This window comes from Chelon labrosus, assembly GCF_963514085.1.
Source record: "Chelon labrosus genome assembly, chromosome: 12".
NCBI lineage: Eukaryota > Metazoa > Chordata > Actinopteri > Mugiliformes > Mugilidae > Chelon > Chelon labrosus.
In genome coordinates, this window is record NC_140345.1 from 15,352,910 (window position 1) to 15,370,966 (window position 18,057).

Sequence of the window (18,057 nt, forward strand, 5' to 3'; positions counted from 1 at the left end):
TCTTCACTGTGACTTGTGCTGTTCTCCGTGCCAGCTGAAAACACAATTTAGCTTCTCTCATTTATCCATTTTTCTTCGTCAGATTTGCAAACAGCACAAATACAGATCAGTAATCAGAGGTGGTGGGAGTTCGATCGAGGAAAGTTTTATCAGCCCAAGTGTCACTGATATCTCATGTGCAAGAGACAACCGAGAACAAATCACAAATAAAGATTCAGATTCAGTCCCAGGAATCATCACGACACACAGACACATGATTATGATAAATATAATCAAAAATATCTGCAATGCACTCATTCTTCTTAAGAAATTAGTAACTGGAGTCACTGTAGTAGGTAGTAGCAGGCATAGTACCAGTGACCATCAGTTGTCTCTTCTTCTACACATCATTTCTGTTCTTTTTTTTTTTTACACTCCACATTCTTGCTTTTGCATTTCAAACACTTATTTCTGTTTATCCATCTGTGTTTGTTTGCTAAGTGGCTCTCCCTTCCTCTGCTGGACATCGGGAGTGGTAATTGTTATTGGTCAGTGGGACACAAAGTCGAGAGGACTTTGAATTATGAGCCAGCAGTACAAGCAGGTCCTTGAACTGTACAGCAGTCGTGCCAATGAAAATGACTGGACTGTCTGGCTAATAGAAAACCACATGGGGACCAAAAGGAGGGCTAACATGTCAAAAAATTTTCCTATATAGTTGTTTTTATTATCTTTTGGCAAACAAGAGTTCAACATCTGGAGCCTATTATAACTGATAACTCACATGTTCCACAAATAACAATCTCTGTGCTAAAAACTACAAGTAGTTATCTTAGACAGTGGAATATGATCCTGTTACTAAGAGTGTTAAATCAAGACTGCGCTTTCATACGAGTTTAGATGTCATACAGTTTATCTGGTTGAGTGAGTGTAATGTAAATATACAATGGTGCCCGTTAAGCAAGTTTCACTTTAGTCTCCTTTCAAAATAAAATGAAGTTTTGACATATCATGGTGTTTTTAAAAGAAAAAGAAATTTGCTGGAACCACTGAGCAGAAACAGATGTCTGCAGTAATATCTTATTACTACTATAAGTACTACTACTTATAATACTATTATTATTACTCCAATAATTCCACTAATCCCTGCAAGTCCCGTTTAATGCAAAAACATTATCTGATCATTTTTAGCACATTACAGAATTACTTTATTTTCAAAATACTGTCAATAATAATGTCTAAATGTTTATAATAGTTCGCCAACAACTGAACAATTGGTAGATTCAACAGTAGATTTAAAAAGAAAAAAAAACACTGAAGCAGGAAAAGCCCTTATTTCATGACTGTAGTTGATGAAGGTTCATTCGAGTACAATAAATAATAATTAATAACATTAACTCAACTTTTCAAAGCTGAATAGAGAGCAAAACTCTAACGCTGCACACTTGCATATTAACTATACCATCATTTGTTTTTTTTACTAAATTGAGCCCAAATGGTAATTAATAAAAGTGTAAATAAATGAGTTCATCATGTGTGTTTCAAGAGGGTTTTATTTTGCAGCCACATCTCAAAGAAAAGATCAGATGTCACCTAGAGCATTAGTGCTTATCTAACTCTGTACTGAAGGAACATGTTCAAATATAAAATCTGTGTGTACAAAAACGGGACATGAGCATTCACTTTTGTTCCTGTAATGCCTTTCCTTTTGTGAGGTTGTCATTTTAGGACCTTTGTTGCCAGTTTATGCTGCCAGCCAGCTTTAACTTTAGCTCCCGTTTTGAGATTGTTCGGTTTGTAAAAAAAAAATAATAATAAATTAAATAAAAAGTGACATTGAGGAGCAGTTTGAAAAGCTGAAGCTGAGATGATTTGAGGCTGAAGTGCTCGGAGGCATCTATACAAAAAAAAAAAAAAAAGGTAAAAAAGAAAAAAGCCAGACTCTCAAAAAGTGGCTGGCACTCAAAGTCAGTCAGCTCTCAGGCAGCTGAAAACACTGAAAGCATTCAGCAGCAGCCGAAAAGAGACAATGACATTTTTAAATGACACCTACTGGATATGTGTCTTTGGGGCTTAGCTAAGCTCACTGTCTGAGTGTGTCTGCCTTTTTCTTTCATGTGTGTACCAGGTACCTTCATCCTGAAGGTCTACCCTCTGACTACACCATTTCTATGATGCTCCGCCTTCTTCCCGAGACCCCGCAGGAGCCCTTTGCATTGTGGGAAATCCTCAACAAGGACAATGAGCCGCTGGTGGGACTAATCCTCGACAGTGAGTTTGAATCACTTACTTTTTTTGGTTCATCGACTTTTTTTTTTTTTTTTTTTTTTTTACCTGCTTCATAACACATCACAGTTTCACAAGTTCAGGCTCAATAACGAGATATATACAGCAGCTCTGGCTTTCTCCCAAATAAACCAAGATAGTGAGATTTTAGAGGACATTGCAGGCACTAATTACTGTTGGGGTGCTACAGGAACTGCCATACTGAGCCATTGTTCTGTATGTATCTTTCAAAACATTTTAAATGATTTCGCTCTCATGGACACTGGTGTTGCTTTAATAACATGGAAGGCTCACATAACCACTTCATAGCAGAACACGGCGGCGTAGTTGGGGGGAAGCTGCAGTCAGATGGAGAGGATTGTTGTAAAACGTTTGATAACCTGTTGATATTAGCACTTAATAACCATGTTAACACTTGACCCAATTATTTCTCTCTGGGTGGAAAATATACATTTGTTGCCTGAATATTGCAGTACTGAGATGTACAAACTTGTTTCTTTGTGGAGGACCTTTATAGTTTAACCCTTCCTACTAATAGCTATTAGTATAAAGTCTGAATTGACGAGAAGATGCTAACTATGACGTCTTAAGATTCGCCGTGGTGAACGGTGGCTGCAGTTAAGGTTGAGTTTGTGTCAGACTGTCATAGTCGGTATCACAGGAGCACTGCTGACTAACACCTCTGCGGGCGTCAACCTTCAGAGGTGTACCGAAAATCAATGTCTTGGAGGAGACTCAGGGCAGACCCCTGACCTGCTGCAGAGATTGTATTAGCCTCTGGCCCTGATGATCTCAGGACATCTAAGAGTAGCTGGAGGATGTTCCAGAGAAAAATGTCCTTTACTTTTCTGTTATAATAGCTGACACTGGTCCATGTATGCTGGACAAACCTGGACTGAAATATGAAAATGTGTTGGGGTTATGAACAATATTTGTTCACGACAACGATAAAACAACTTAAATTACTGTTGAACAACAGGTTTTAGGAATCAGCAGCAAACTTCATCCATGCTTCTTGCTTCCCAGTAAAAATGCCCTTTAAAAAAAAATCACATTTATGAGTCACAGGTACATCTGGGTAAATGATCAGTCTTGATTTTTGTTAGTCATATTGCTCAAGAAGGTGTTTGAGTTCAACAGCAGGATATAATACAGTTTGAGTTCAAGGTGAGTTTGTTTTTGCTGATGGAAACAACCTTTACTGTTCTTTCTCACCACAAACTCTGTCCCCTCACAGACTCTGGGAAAACGCTGACGTTCTTCAACTACGACTACAAAGGAGACTTCCAGACCATTAACTTTGAGGGAGCAAAAATAAAAAAAATCTTCCATGGAAGCTTCCACAAGGTTGGTTTAAAAAAAAAAATAAAAAATTATAGTTAATCTGTTGGATTTGAATGATAGATCCAGGACTGATTATGATACTGATGTTCAGCAGATGTTATATTTATGTCCATCATCTTAGCTCTTAGTTATCATGTCAACTACAATATGATTTGCTAATTAGTTTACATTCACGTCAAGTTCACAGGGACACACCAGTTTTTCAGATTAAAAACTCTGCAGAGCAGAATATGAAAGAGAGAGCAGGAGGCTTGGTGGTAGGTTGCTGCGAAACAGACAAAAGCTCAAGAAGATTTACTGTGTTTTTATGTTTTTGAAGTCATGGAGCCTGTTGTGTGGTTTTCCAGTGGCTCCTGGGCTGGAATTGTGCTCTTGAACTGTCATCACTGCTGTGGAGCGTGTGTGTCTGTGTGTGTGCGTGATGATAACCCTGCTCCCTCTTCTGTGTCTCCCTCCCACTCTCCACTTCTTTTTTTTTTTTTTTATACACCCATCATGATATTTTATTGTTTGAACCAGTGGAGTGCGGAGAGGGGGAGTCACACTGCAGATTTAATCACCCTTTGAGAAATCTCTGTAGCCTCCCATGATGAAGTTATAACGGACTTCTGTCAGTGTTTTTGACATAGACCAAATAATTCAGTAGTTCAGTTAATAACAGGCACGGTCCTTGTACTCTGTGCAAAATAGATATTTTCACTGATCAGGCATAACATTATGACCACCTTCCTAATGGACATGGTCCTTCTGAGGGTGTCCTGTGGTGTCTGGCAACATAATGATGTTAGTGGGGCCTTTGGGTCCTATGAGTTGAGGGAAGGGGCCTCTGTGGATCAGGCTTGTTCCAGTGCAACCCACAGATACTTGATCAGTTTGGGATCTAGTGAATTTGGAGGCCAGGTCAACACCTTGTGCTGTTTTTCATGGTTTTGTTTTTTAGTTGTTCCTAAACCCTTTTTGTGTGTGTGTCTGTGTCAGGCTGCATCCTGCTGGGGATGGCTGCTGCCATCAAGGAGTGTCATTGCTATGGGGTGGGGGTGCCTGGTCTGGTCTAGGTGGCTGGTACATGTCTAAGTAACATCCACATGAATGCCAGGTCCAAAAGTTTCCCAGCAGAACATTGTATTGTCACAAGATGGTCAATGTTATTTACTTCTCCTGTCAGTGGTTTTAATTTTATGCTTGTATGTTCTTTACTTTTGTTATTTTATGTGCACAGTCAAGAGCAGGGTTTGATTGCCAAAAGGTTCATCCACAAACACACAATCTACAAAATTCACATTTGTTGTGGTGGTCTCTATTACTTTGTTATCTATATTAACTAATGACTTCAGAACGGACCACCTGAGACGATGCTGTTTTCCTCCCAACTGCTTCCCTGACAAAGACATTTCACATTTACCTCAAACTCCTGCAATATTTTTATGTAAATTACGTGGCAAATTAGTCCAGCTGAACAGAAACAGAATAATTTGCCGCTGTTCCTCCAACAGAAGACAATTTTCTGCTCACTTGAGGGGAGAAAAAAAAAGGAATAAATATTGATGCAAATGCGTTCTATGAATAAATGACATTGATTTGGCCTCAACAGGCCCCGTAAATGAGTAATTCTCACTGCAAAACATTCCGGCATAAAACGTCAACAACATTAGCCGGCATGAAACCACAATAACAACTTGCTGGGTGCTAATCGGCTCTTTTGTCCTTACAGACATGTTCTGTGAATAAGCGTCATTGTTCAGGAGCTGAATTTGCTTCCATGTGACTGAAGGAAAAGAACATTAGCATGTATAGTTTTGTTAAATTTAAGACTGATTGGCAAATGAAAGGAGGGGTAACTAAAAAAAACAAAACAAATGTAGCTCAAGCACACGCTTCATAAATAGTTTTTCCGTGGAGCTGTTGTTGTGTAGCTTCGCTACTGGGACTCTGTGGATTTCTACTGAAGATAGCAGCCCACCAACTCTCGCTGCCTGTCTTCCTTTATCTCAGTTCTCAATATGTCAGGGAGAAGCGGTCCGTCAATCTCCGTGCCTTTTGTCTTCTCCACAGTTTTTTGTCTCTCTGTTGGAGGACATGACAATATTCAGAGGGAACAGATGCAGAGGACTGTCTGACCAGAGGAAGTCTTCGTCTCCGTTTAGACAGCCTGACAAGTGAATAAGAGGACTGTCCGTGTGTGTGGGCATGTTTGTGTGTCCTTTAAAAAAAGGGATTACCATATGAAGGCATCTTGTGAGAAAGCAGAAATACCCAGCAGGATCTGTCACTGCGCGCACACACACACACATACACACACACACTGAGACAGAATCCAGCGAAGGCGGGGGAAAGCAGAGGAAGAAATAGATATGAGAGTAAGCCTGAGACACAAAGAGAAATACAGACAGAAAAATATAGAGAAAAACAGAGAGATGTGTCGACACAGAAGGGAGAAGAGAAAGTTATCTTCAGTATAATGTTCTCCAGAGGAGTTTGGACACTTGTGCCCCACGTGTATGGAATGATTAAATGCCTCCCATTACAAAGTTACTAGTAGCACTTAAAGATCTCTGTGTGCGCTGTAAACATTTACACCCTGGAAATTTGCTTCCGTACTTTTGGTGCTTTCTGGTTCACCAAAGGTCCACAAAATTTAACAGAGTGTAATTCAAACTTCACTGTAAATCCATTCATCCATAAAAAAGATTATTATATAGTCGTATCCGTAAATGTTGGTCCCACATAGACGAAGAAGTGACTGTGGTGAAACGAAAGCGTAAAATACAAAAGAGCGTGTGTTGGGAGGATGGAGCGAAGCGTTGTTTGTAAAAAGGAAAAGATGAGGTGAGGGTTATGTGTCTGATAAAGTAATACGGTTGTTAATTCTGTTTTCCTGGTAAGCCTGCCTGCTGGAGTATTTTCAAGGTCTTAATTTTTCAAGCTCTTCAAAGTTTTTCTCCACGGGGTTTGCATCCAACTGCAGGGTTCAGCTTTGTTATGACGGGACATCTTATGTTCGTCCTCACTAAATTAACATTTGCTTGTGACACATGAATGTCGTGCATAGCCTGAAACTACCTCAGATCCTTTGATGGTCACTGATACCTGATCTAGTAGTGAGGCTACTTTTACCACACAAAACAAATAAGGCTACCAGAGGCAACTTTAATGTAGGAAAAGATATAGTGAAAGCGTGAGGTTACAGGGAATATCAACATTTGCTTCAGACATAAAATTATGAGAAGAACGTTATATGACTAAATTAGAATATACAGTATTAATTTACTGTCCACTTCCGCCATTTCTAAAAACCTGTAAAAACATCACATTTCTGAAGTTTTCTACTTATACATATATGAAAGGGTATGAATGAACTATGGAATTGCGACAGCAAACTCACGCTCTCTCTCTTATGTACCTTATACCTATATGTGTGTAAATAATGCTCATTTGAGATATGAAACTTAACCCGTTAGTGTTGAATGGCGAATTTAAGCTATTCCATTGGGTTCATATTTGTAAATTTGTCCCTCATCAGCCAGGAACCTCACCCTACGTCACTAGTTTACTGGTAAACATTGTGAACATGACCCCATATGAAGGCTGCCTTCAAATTAATCACAGATCAAATACAGGACTGGATTTGAATTCTTTATTCTTAACCAAAAAAATTCTTTTTTATTTTTTAATTAACGGCAGGAATTTCCAAAACAATTACATCACTATATGTCACAGACTTTAGAAGTGATATCATTGTCATTATCTTTGATGTGACTGTCAACCCTGTAGATGTTTCTTCTTTAAACGACAAGATCCACATGCATGACAGGTGCCAGATTGGTCAGTATTTTTTGTGCATTTGTGCCTGATTGAAAATGAAAAGAGAAAAAAGAGAAAGTGACCAGAAGCGTCTTGCTGTAGTGTAAATCCAAATCACCAGTTTGTTTGTGAGATGAGATAAATGCTGTTTGGTGGTTCAGACATTGCCACAGAGGACAAGAAAGGACAAAGACGTTGTGTTGTGCACACGTGTCAGGTAAAAGTGCAAGAGCTTGGTGATGCTAAAGTAAGAACTGAACGCACACATAGAAAAGCATGAGCTTGTACATGCACTTTGTTAAGTGTCTGTAAGAGACAGCTGAGTCAGCATAAATGCTGATAGCCTCATGTACTTTAGCCCACATTATCTCACGCAGTATGTTTAAAAAGTGTCATAACAGTCGATGGGTATGTGTGCTTGTCTGTGTGCCAGTTTTCCAGTTTCATCGCTGGATCGAGGGCTTTGCTTCATTTTACATTAAAAGTTTCCAAGAGCTTAGATGAACTGAACATGCTCATTCCACCTTTGTTCTTTTATCTTCCATTAGTTTTTAAATGTTTCTCTCTCTTGCTCTTCTCTTTTTCCCCATTCTTCTTCTTTCACATGTCATTGTTAAGATAGAAGTGAAGGTTATTCTGGTCTAAACTCTCATCTCTTCGATTTGGCCCTAATTCTCTTTTTTTTTCAAAGTCCCTAATTTAGTTTCATTTTCTTAAGACGTTGTATTCACTTTGCTTTGTTTTGTCAGAGTAGTTATTAAGTCCTCTGTGCAACATGAAAGATAATACAGCACTGTCCGTTCTATGGAAAATAAAGTAATTTGTCTTTTATCTGAAATGAATGAAAACAAAATCTGATAAAGAAAAACAATAAAACCATCTTTTGACAGACATGTAATAACAAATGAGGTGTATGTATATTGCAGGAAGATGCTGCTTCAGACCGCAGCAGCATTAGAAAATACAAGAGTATGAATCCTTATCTGTACATGTGTGTAAGAGAGAAAGAAAGTAATAGCAGGAGGATAATTCATCTTGTGCTGGGAGTAGTGTTGGTTCCCGCTAACCATCTGACCTGCCAGGAACAACACAACACATAAAAAAAAAACATTATGCTAGTTCTATTTATTATATTCCATCTTCATCCCTTTTTGTTGTCTGCGCTTTAGCTTCTCTTTATTCTTATCCTCGATTATTAACCCTAACTATTCCCAAGTCTCAGTTATATGAGCCGTATCCCGTCGGGCTCATGGGTTCACCAGTGTCGCTCAGATGAACAAAAACAAGAACAAAACACTTTTGTAATATTGAAATTGGCTTTGAAGTCACCCATTCGCGACAAAGTGAATCTGAGAAGCCCATTCAAAATTGTAATTACGTAATTCTACACCTAATCTCCACTAGAGACTGCCCCGAGGCGCTGTCATAATGACCGTGTTAATGAGAGGATCTTGTTAGAACATAAGTGGAAATAACAGATTTTAGTTGATTGATTGAGATGTAGGGGTTGGAAGTAGTTGAATATTTTCAGGATCAGTAGCTCAGTAATAATGTGGAGCAGACCTCTCGGATCAATGTGCATGTACAGTCTCATGGCTGCATTGTGAAAACACCACCAATAACACACTGGATGAGGATCAGTGTTGAAGCAAAGCAAGCTTCAAGCCTCTGCAAAGTGAGCAAATAGAAATTGATCGCACAGAAATGAATGAATGAATGAAGGAATAATAGTTGGGTGGAAAAACAAAAAAAAATAAAATGTCCGGATGCATTTGTACCGATCAGCCACAGCATTAAAACCACCGGGAATTGAAGGGACAAACATTAACGATGAGAGAAATCTTTAAGAAATACACAGCATATTTCTTCTGCCTGCTCCTGTGTATGAGAACACAGCGAATAATTCAATCATTGGTTTTCAAAAATGAACTGACTCCTGCCTGAAAATTAGTCTGAGTCACGCTTGGCTAAGTGCACATACTAGATAGTCTGAGAAAGGGTGACTTTCAACTCTAACACACGCACACAGACACACACGTAGAAAGAAAGAGATGGAGGGAAAGAGCAAAACATACACAATTACAGTATAAACCATTAAATGCAGACAAAATTTTAAGAGGATTTTCATCATCTGTTATATCATGGACGTACCACACACACACACACACACACACACACACACATCATGCCCATTCAAGTGTGCAGAGTGGAGCATGAGAACAGAAAGTCATTATAAAGCAGCCGTTCAGACGTCAGCCGAGCAATGGGCTCTGACACTTGAATATGAACTTTGTCTAACTCCACATTAGCTGCACCTTGTGTATACGTGTAGAGGTCTACGTGCTGCACGGATTCGCTGGTAAACCCACGACTTAAAAGAGCATATGTATGTTGATTTAGGACTAGAAAGAGCAAGACAGGAGGATGGATAATCTCCCATTACGGCGAAACATGCAGATACCGGCGGCCTAGTTTGTAAGTGTCCTTCACCAGGATGCAGCCCTCCTTGCTCATTAACCGTGCGACCAGTTGAATTTCACGGTTCATGGCTCTGGCAGTGGTTTCCCCTAAAGAGTTGGTTTCAGCTCTATCTGACTGACGGGGTAATTTGTGTGTGTAGATGCTTTTTGGCTGTGTTTATTAAAGAAAATACACACACACACAAAGGAGCTCATTATCAGTGTGATTAGTCAGTAAAGAGGTGGCCTGTTGTTGAAACACTCTGGGGGAATGTACACACACAGGGGAGTCAAACGTTTTATAGACTGGCTCATTTAGACCTTTGACAACGCTGTACTGCATCATGTTGCTACTCTGTTTGAATCCATCTGTTCAGTGGTTTGTGCTTATAAATATATATTTAACAGAAACAATACTGTTAATGATTATTGAATCAGACTACCAACTAAAATAAAACTATGGTGGTTGTGAAGGTCAAAACACAACAACATTTCAGAAAACACAACGACATTTTAGATTACGGAAAGGGTAGGAACAACACTTCTTGTTTATGATTGGACAGAACCTGTGCTAAACTGTAAGCTGATATGATTGGTTGTTTTGCTGCCAGTCAAGAAATGATGCTTTGTGAATGGTCAGCTACGCAGAAGTGTAGACACTGTGATGCTCTTTGAAAGCAGACAACATGTACTGTCCACATTGTGGAAAGAAGTATGAGTCGTTGCCAAATATCTGCATGTCTTGCGGGAAGACATTGGCATTATTTAAAGAGGCCGAGGGGACTATTTGCTTTAATGTCAGCCACATAGTTCTGTAGCCAAACATGCATATTACGGCCCTTCTAACTTAATTTGTTGAGGAGTAGTTGCCCCGTCTCCTCAGTCTCCTTCAACCGTGCTTTCAGGGTTCCGAGGGACATGTTAATGTCATGATGGGTTGAAAGCATATCAAGAATGACATTATACTGTATATCCTCTTTCAAAATATCCCTCTGTTAATGCCATCTCGTCCTCCATTCTTTCCAACGCGGTTTAAAACTTGTGCACGGACACAGCTGAGTAGAAGGAGGAAATGACGTTACAGTGTCGGGTTCTGTCCAACCGGAAACAAGAAGTGTTGTCGCTACCCCTTCCGTAATCTGAAATGTTGTTGTGTTTCTGGAATGTTGTTGTGTTTTGTGAAATGCCGTTGTGTTTTCTGTAATGTCGTTGTGTTTTGTGAAATGTCGTTGTGTTTTCTGTAATGTCGTTGTGTTTTGACGTTCAGGGCCACCGTATAAATCAGACCAGTTATGTCTCTTTAAATCATTGCCGTTTTATCATAATTTGAATTTATCTTATTCCCCCTAAAGTATTTCTAATGGACTCTATTGTCTTCTTTCCATACAGCTCCATGTAACTATCAGCAAGACGTCAGTGAAGGTGGTACTAGATTGTTCTGTCGTCGGGGAGCAACCCATCAGCGCCGCCGGTAACATCACCACCGATGGAGTGGAGATCCTCGGAAGGATGGTTCGCTCCCGAGGCAGACAAGACAACTCTGCTCCAGTCAGTATGAATACTTTACACGAACAATGTCTTGTAATTAGAGATTCCTATTACACTGTTTTAATAATGATCTGCTGAGATATACTATACATGGCACAAAAGATCAATCAGAATTTAACTTTTCAGTTGGGCAGTAAGTGGTTCTGCTCAAAGTGGAGTACTGGATCTGCCGCGAATATATTTCCCCCAACGCCATTCATAACATTTAATTAGTTTAATAGAAGAACATGCCCAGGATGAATCAAGATGGTTGGATGGTAATATTTTCAAACACTTTTTGGGACTCGTTGTTTCTGTAGTCTGGCGTACCCAGAATCAATCCTTATCAGAATATGAGTCTGGTAACACTCTGCTGGGATTTCATGGTGAGCAATTTTTCAACTGATACAGAGAAAAATATATCTCTGTATGCAACTGGATAGTCCTTCAACCAATCACGGCAATGAAATATGTAATATTGAGCTTGTAAGGCATTCTCAGCAAAATCCTTAATCGCTGTTAACTGTTCGATCATTAAAGTTATTTCACTGTCGATATTTTTTACAACAGCTCTCTTCTCCTAAGGCAGCTATTTTGTTGTAAACAAATACAACTTCATGGTCCTCAGGCAACGTATTTGGCTGTTCCACCACTGTTACTCTTCTGCACATAAAGCCCACCCAAACAATCTGATTGGTCCAACAGATCTTTGCCAGGGTTCCCGACCTCCAGTCAGTGTTCCAGACCAACTTTCCTCCCAAAAGAAATCTGTGGGCAGGGAAGTTGGCCTTGTTCTGTTGGCCTCTTGGGAACCTGTCACTTCAAATTCAGATGTTCAGAATAAAGTGAGGCAAACACTCGCAGAATGAATGTATTTATTACAACCAAAGAGAAATGGATTTACATGGTTGTAAGCACTAATATTTTCATTTGTAGGATTCTGAAGGTGTGTTCCAGACAGACTGTATATAAGAGTTTAGGACAGTACAATATGGAATAGCCTGAAGAAAAACTACGCAATAGACAGGAAACATAGCAGGTCTGACTGTGGGTTGTAAACCACAGTTAAAAAAATAAATAAATGAAATTTGCCTTAATCAAGCGATAATCATCTGGATGGTGAAATTGGCACTCATTCACTGATTGCAATGATCAGTCAGCAGGCTCTGCGTGTGCGTGAGAACAATTATGGCCTGTAAAGTGGCAACCATAAATATACACAACCGTTCCAGTGAGTCACTTGGTGGGAGTTCACTTTATTTATTGTACAAAGTGCTTCATATCTAAAGTGTTAGCTGTTCTCTACCCATTAAGTAGTTTAGGCACTCAAAAAAAAAAAAAAAAAAAAAAAAAACTTTTGGCAAACACACTCCAAAAAAGAAAAAGAAATATCGGCTGGAAAATTCTGCATGAAGGAGTTTTTATAAAAGAAAGTAAAGGTGACTTTTCTCTACCTATCCCCCAAATATCCTTTACCCGTCTGGAGGACAGGATGGTTATTGATTAAAGATGTTTCCCATGTTGGGAAACACCTAAAGTAATCTGTGAAAAACCATTACCATACAAAAGGAACAAGAGCACTTTGTTTTTAGGCTCCACAACCAGCAACATGTCTTATTATTTTAAAGCTAATGGTAATAATAATGATATACTAATAATGGATTAATAATTGGAACTTTATTTATTTACTCACTTGCCAGTTAATTAAGTACAGTTGTGATTCAACAGTGCGCTAAATCTTATCTTGCGCTAAATCTTATCTTCATCAATGTTGAGATATTGGACATTTGTTAAACATATCTGAGAGAGCTGTTGATTCAACTGTGTTTTCATTTTGGAGGCTGTGGTTTATAGTGCTACTGAATCGTTCCGACATGTTTATATTATTTTGACAACCCCATTTTAGTTAGTGGGCTAGGCTAAATAACAGAAACATTCAATCCAGTTTAACAACACCACTAACTACACCCTCCAGAATCATCATAAATTTGAATTGCCACCTTTCTGATGCCGCTTCAACATAAACTGAACGTTGCGCCGGTCATGAAGGAGGATTTAGTGCAGCGCTGTCGTATTAGGATGCATTCACTTTCACTTGTGCGTCTAATGTTTTTGGCCTTTCAAAACTAAGTTATAAAGTACTGTTGTATAACTGGGGTATTTCAAGGTTTCTGTGAGTCAGAGCCCCAAACTGACCACAGTAAGTCTTTATCTTTAGGTCTCAGCGGTGGATTGAGTGTCGGGCTCCTTTAAACCTAAGACCCCTGTGGTGCAGCAATAGAAGAACTGTAATTGCAGGGATAAGACCATTTCACACAAGCTGCAGAAATTACATTTGACTCAAATGCTTTGCTGCCATAAATGTTCCAATTAGACTGCTTATTATATTATTTATCATATAATAGATGTGAGGTGACTAAGGTCATTGGGCGTCTTTTGTCTTAAACATGGGACATCTGATATCGTTTCAACTAAAGAATGACCCTGATCTAGCACTGAAAAAAATACTAAATTCTTAGTACTGTGTTTCCAAAGCTGTATAAAGTTCATCAATCACGATCAACAAACAGTTATCGTCCAGTTTTCGTAGCCAACAGGATCATCTCCTCATCCAAGACTTCCTTTGTGTTCTTGTATGTGAACAGTATATATTTAATTTTCTGGGTAAAACAGTTTGACAGCAATTTAGTCTAAGTGGGGAGTTTTCCACGGATTACGCTGTGTGTCTGACGTACCTGCTGTATATGTATGAAGCTCGATGCCGATCTTTGTCAGAGGTTGAGCTGATGTAACTTTCCAGATGTTAGAATGTAAATGCTGAAAGCAGCCCATCTATTAAAATAAACAGTGTACAGATTTAATGCTAAATCGCAGAAACAAATCATACATAAGTCCATGACCTAATTTGCAGTCAGCGGAAACATTTGTGTTTATTAACGCTATCAGCCAGACGTCATGCCTCTCTCTTCCAACACATTTAAGCCAGGCGTTAAAGCTTGAGCGTTGCCAAGCCGTCCGTCTTATTTCTCCTTATCCCCACCACAACATCGCATCCTTACGAAACATCACGGTTGTTAGTCAATTTCCAACATCGTCTCCGTTTCACTTCTGCATTCTGAAATATGTTCATCGATAACATTGTGACTGAAGTGGAATTTGTCGGGGTTGTGTGTGAGTACTCATGTGTCTATGTGTGTGTTTACAGTTCCAGCTCCAGATGTTCGACATCATCTGCAGCACATCGTGGGCCAGCAGAGATAAGTGCTGCGAGCTGCCAGCGTTGGTAAAGAATCTCACACACACACACACATTGATGCTTAATATTTCTGAAAACAATTAAAACTGATTCGTTTATGATAGAAATTCCTCCAGTGAACAACGTGACAGTTGACAGATGTGTCTTTTTTTTTCATGCACAAAAAAAAAAATCATCAATCTGACACGACAAACAGTTAATTACAAACCAGTTCAGTGCAATATCGTGATGTTTTAGCTATTGGTGATCAGAGGCAGTTTGATGTGACTCTGTGGCTGGAGTAATATCACTGTATCACTCTGTAACGTGAACTGAGCTTTAGTTAAGCTCAGTTTTATGGATGTGAAATGTTGCAGATAATTTTCTATGGGTTTCCCGTAACGAACTCTTTAAACTGGCTCAAATAATAAAGAAAATAGAGAGATCTGTTGTTTTAGAACTGCGCCCCTTAAGCTGAACATGAATTTATTGCTGCTTTATATGACTGATATGAAATTCTAGCTGGCCTGCTGCTCACTGACCAAAGAACTGTAGCTCATGCTGTCTGTGAGTTTAGTAGTCAAGGGGACCGGACAAACACTGGTTTCACTGAGCTGTAAATTTAATGCTCGTCCAAACACCTGAGACATGTTGGCAGATGATGGGCATGTTTTACCATCGTTATCGTGTTCCGAGGCCTTTTTTTTTTGTGAGGTTTTTCTTGATGCTGCTCGTGTTAGGCCTGAAAGCAAAGCCAAGTCAATCGCACACTCAATCTGTGCTCTGTGTGTATGTGTGTGTGTGTGTTTTCAGAGGGTTGAAGAGCAGTGTCCTCCCCTGCCTCATGCCTGTACTTGCTCCCAGGACAGTAAAGGACCTCCAGGGCCCACTGGACCCCCTGTAAGAACACTTATATTATACCGCTGTCATTTTTAATTTTGTTACCCACATGCTCCCCCGAGCCTAACTCCACACAAAGACTGTTCTTTTCTCATCCTCCTCTGTCTCCTTAGAAGTTGGTTTTCGTACGTCAGTGTGCTTATTAAGATTTTTCTACTTTTGATTTCCCCTGTCCTTCCCCTTTTTCCCTCATTCACTCTCAGATTCTCTAGACCCTCATGAGAAAGAAGTTTCCAAAAAGTGCTAAAAAAAAAAAAGTGAATGTTAATAAAGCTTGGTGAGCGTAAAAACACAGTTTATTCACAAATAAAAGCGATGAAAGGACACAATATATCATGAGGTGAAAAGTCTAAACGCACAGGAGTAAATTGTAATTTATGACAAACCCACAGCGTCCAACAGCACATTATAGCATTATTTCAAAAGGGACTCTTTAATCACTATCTCTGCATAGTAAGGTTCTTGTCTGCTGTTCACTTCACGTCTCAAAACAGGTTTTGATCATTTATGGATCTTGTGGCCGTATGTCAGAGAGGGTCAGGTCGTGCATGTTTTGCGGCCGTATTCCTGTCACGCAGTAGCAGGTTAAATCTGAAAGAAGCCGAGAGATGAGAGTAAGTAAATGAGCTCATTTAAAGCCCGAGACCTTTTGTTTGAATTCTCTCATCTTCTTCTTCTCCTTTCCCGTTCTTTCTCTCCATTGCTTCACTTTCTCACTTTCCTTTTTAAGTTTCCTCTCTTTATCTTTGTCTGCACCTCTGGGTACTGATCAGCGGAGAGGGGTGTAGATCAACACCAGTATAGTTTGAGAAAGTAATTATAGGGAGATCTCACTTATCACAGCTGATTACTATTCCCCGCCTGTCCGACCAACCAGATCCACTAACTCATCTGTAGGCTTATATCCGCAGGTCACGCCTCCCCTTTCTAGCTTTCTTGATCTTTTTTATTCTGCCTTTTTTTTAGCCTTCAGTGCTCCAATTTAGAAACATATAATTCTTTATTTGGTAATTCTATTATTTTCTGCTTCTTTAATGTTTTTATTCTAAGCAGTCTCTTCTGCCTCCACCTCTTTTTTCTCAAAAGCAGATCAGTATGGCTTAACAGTTAGCTTAGCTTGCAGCTTTTCATTGTGTGTCTCTTTCTCCTTTTTTTTGTTATCTTACCTCCACTTCATCCCTCTGCTTGAGGCTCCTTCTCTCTTTTTGTCACTCCGCGCCTCTCTGTGCCTTTGTCTGTCGCTCTGTCGAAGTCTGTTACTCTCTCCGGCATTGAATGGGCTTCTTAAATCACATTTTAACTGCAGCACTGTATGGGCATAGACGAATGGTTTAATGGCGAAATCATAGCTGCTTTTTTGTTAAACCTGCACGCTACAGTCGGTGGGATTTCAAGGAAGAATGAAAAGGCTGTGCAGTTCCCCTTGTTAAAACTATATAATGGTTGTTACTTTACAACAAATGTGTCTTATTCCCTGTGGAAGCTTCCTGCAGACAGGAAAACTTTCAAAATCCTTCCAGACTGTGAAAATAGACAATGGGTGTGTACAGAATTTGTTGTTGTGCTGCTCAGACTTTGGTCACTTTAAAAACCGAGGAGTGTCAATAAAGATAAATGCTTGGATCTGTCTAAACACATAGAATACTGCTTTGAAAACACATATTAGAAACAGCGGTAGCTTCCATCTGATCACAGATTAGAGATCAAAATATTCCTATCCCACTGATTTTTCTGCATTGATCTACCTTCCAGACATGCGGAGGTAATCATTGAAACCAATGTGGTGCTTTTCTTCCTGAGAGTAATGCCTGTGTTTACGTTCATTCTCAGATACATGTGTTTTCCTTTCTCACACTGCAGCGGGCCTCTTTGGTTTCCTATGCTTCAGATAGTGCTGATTGCCTCAACCGAACCGCTATCTGTGTCGGCACAGACACAGACACGACTCAGTACCAAACACCAGTCAACAATCAGCCTGGCGTTAAGGAAACGACACGCGCTCAGCCCGTCATATCTGGTGCCCATGCTAGTTGAAATCAAAGCATTATTTTTTATAAATTAAAATTAGCCTTTGCCATCAGATTGCCCAGTTAACTCACACTGTAATTGCTGTGGCCCGTGTATTGTTGCTTTTGGATGCTCATTTGTGATTCTCTGATGGTTTTGCCGTGTTTCCAAGAAGTCACGGCCTCAGATTGTTTATAAGAATCCATTAAAAGCCACAGGGACCAATTGCTGACTTGATTAATGCGATCAATCATTTTAAATAACACATGGTTTTTCTTGCCATTAATTGGCAAAGGAATAGTTGTTGTATTTGTACCGTAAAAGAACATTTTATGGACAGATTGATGTTTCAATGCCCATTCTGTAGTTATTTGAAATCCCATTTTATACATTTTATAGAGTCAGTAGCGACTGTAATCCTTTCTCCTCTCCACACTGGCCAGTGAGCAATCCCTTTCTAATAAAATCCACAATCCTCATCCTCAGCCGAAGCTGCCACGAGGTCTCAGTGTTCTTCGT

The 18,057-nt window shown here is 39.6% G+C and overlaps 1 protein-coding gene across 1 annotated transcript in view; it reads left to right on the forward strand.

Moving 5' to 3' along the window:
• Positions 1-18,057, forward strand: part of col14a1a (collagen, type XIV, alpha 1a) — a 125,901-nt gene that overhangs the window by 78,659 nt on the left and 29,185 nt on the right. The window contains exons 32-36 of the mRNA XM_084556795.1: positions 2,108-2,250; positions 3,503-3,612; positions 11,259-11,417; positions 14,602-14,679; positions 15,445-15,531. Coding sequence (XP_084412921.1) covers positions 2,108-2,250; positions 3,503-3,612; positions 11,259-11,417; positions 14,602-14,679; positions 15,445-15,531 — 577 coding nt within the window. The remainder of the gene's footprint in view (positions 1-2,107; positions 2,251-3,502; positions 3,613-11,258; positions 11,418-14,601; positions 14,680-15,444; positions 15,532-18,057) is intronic.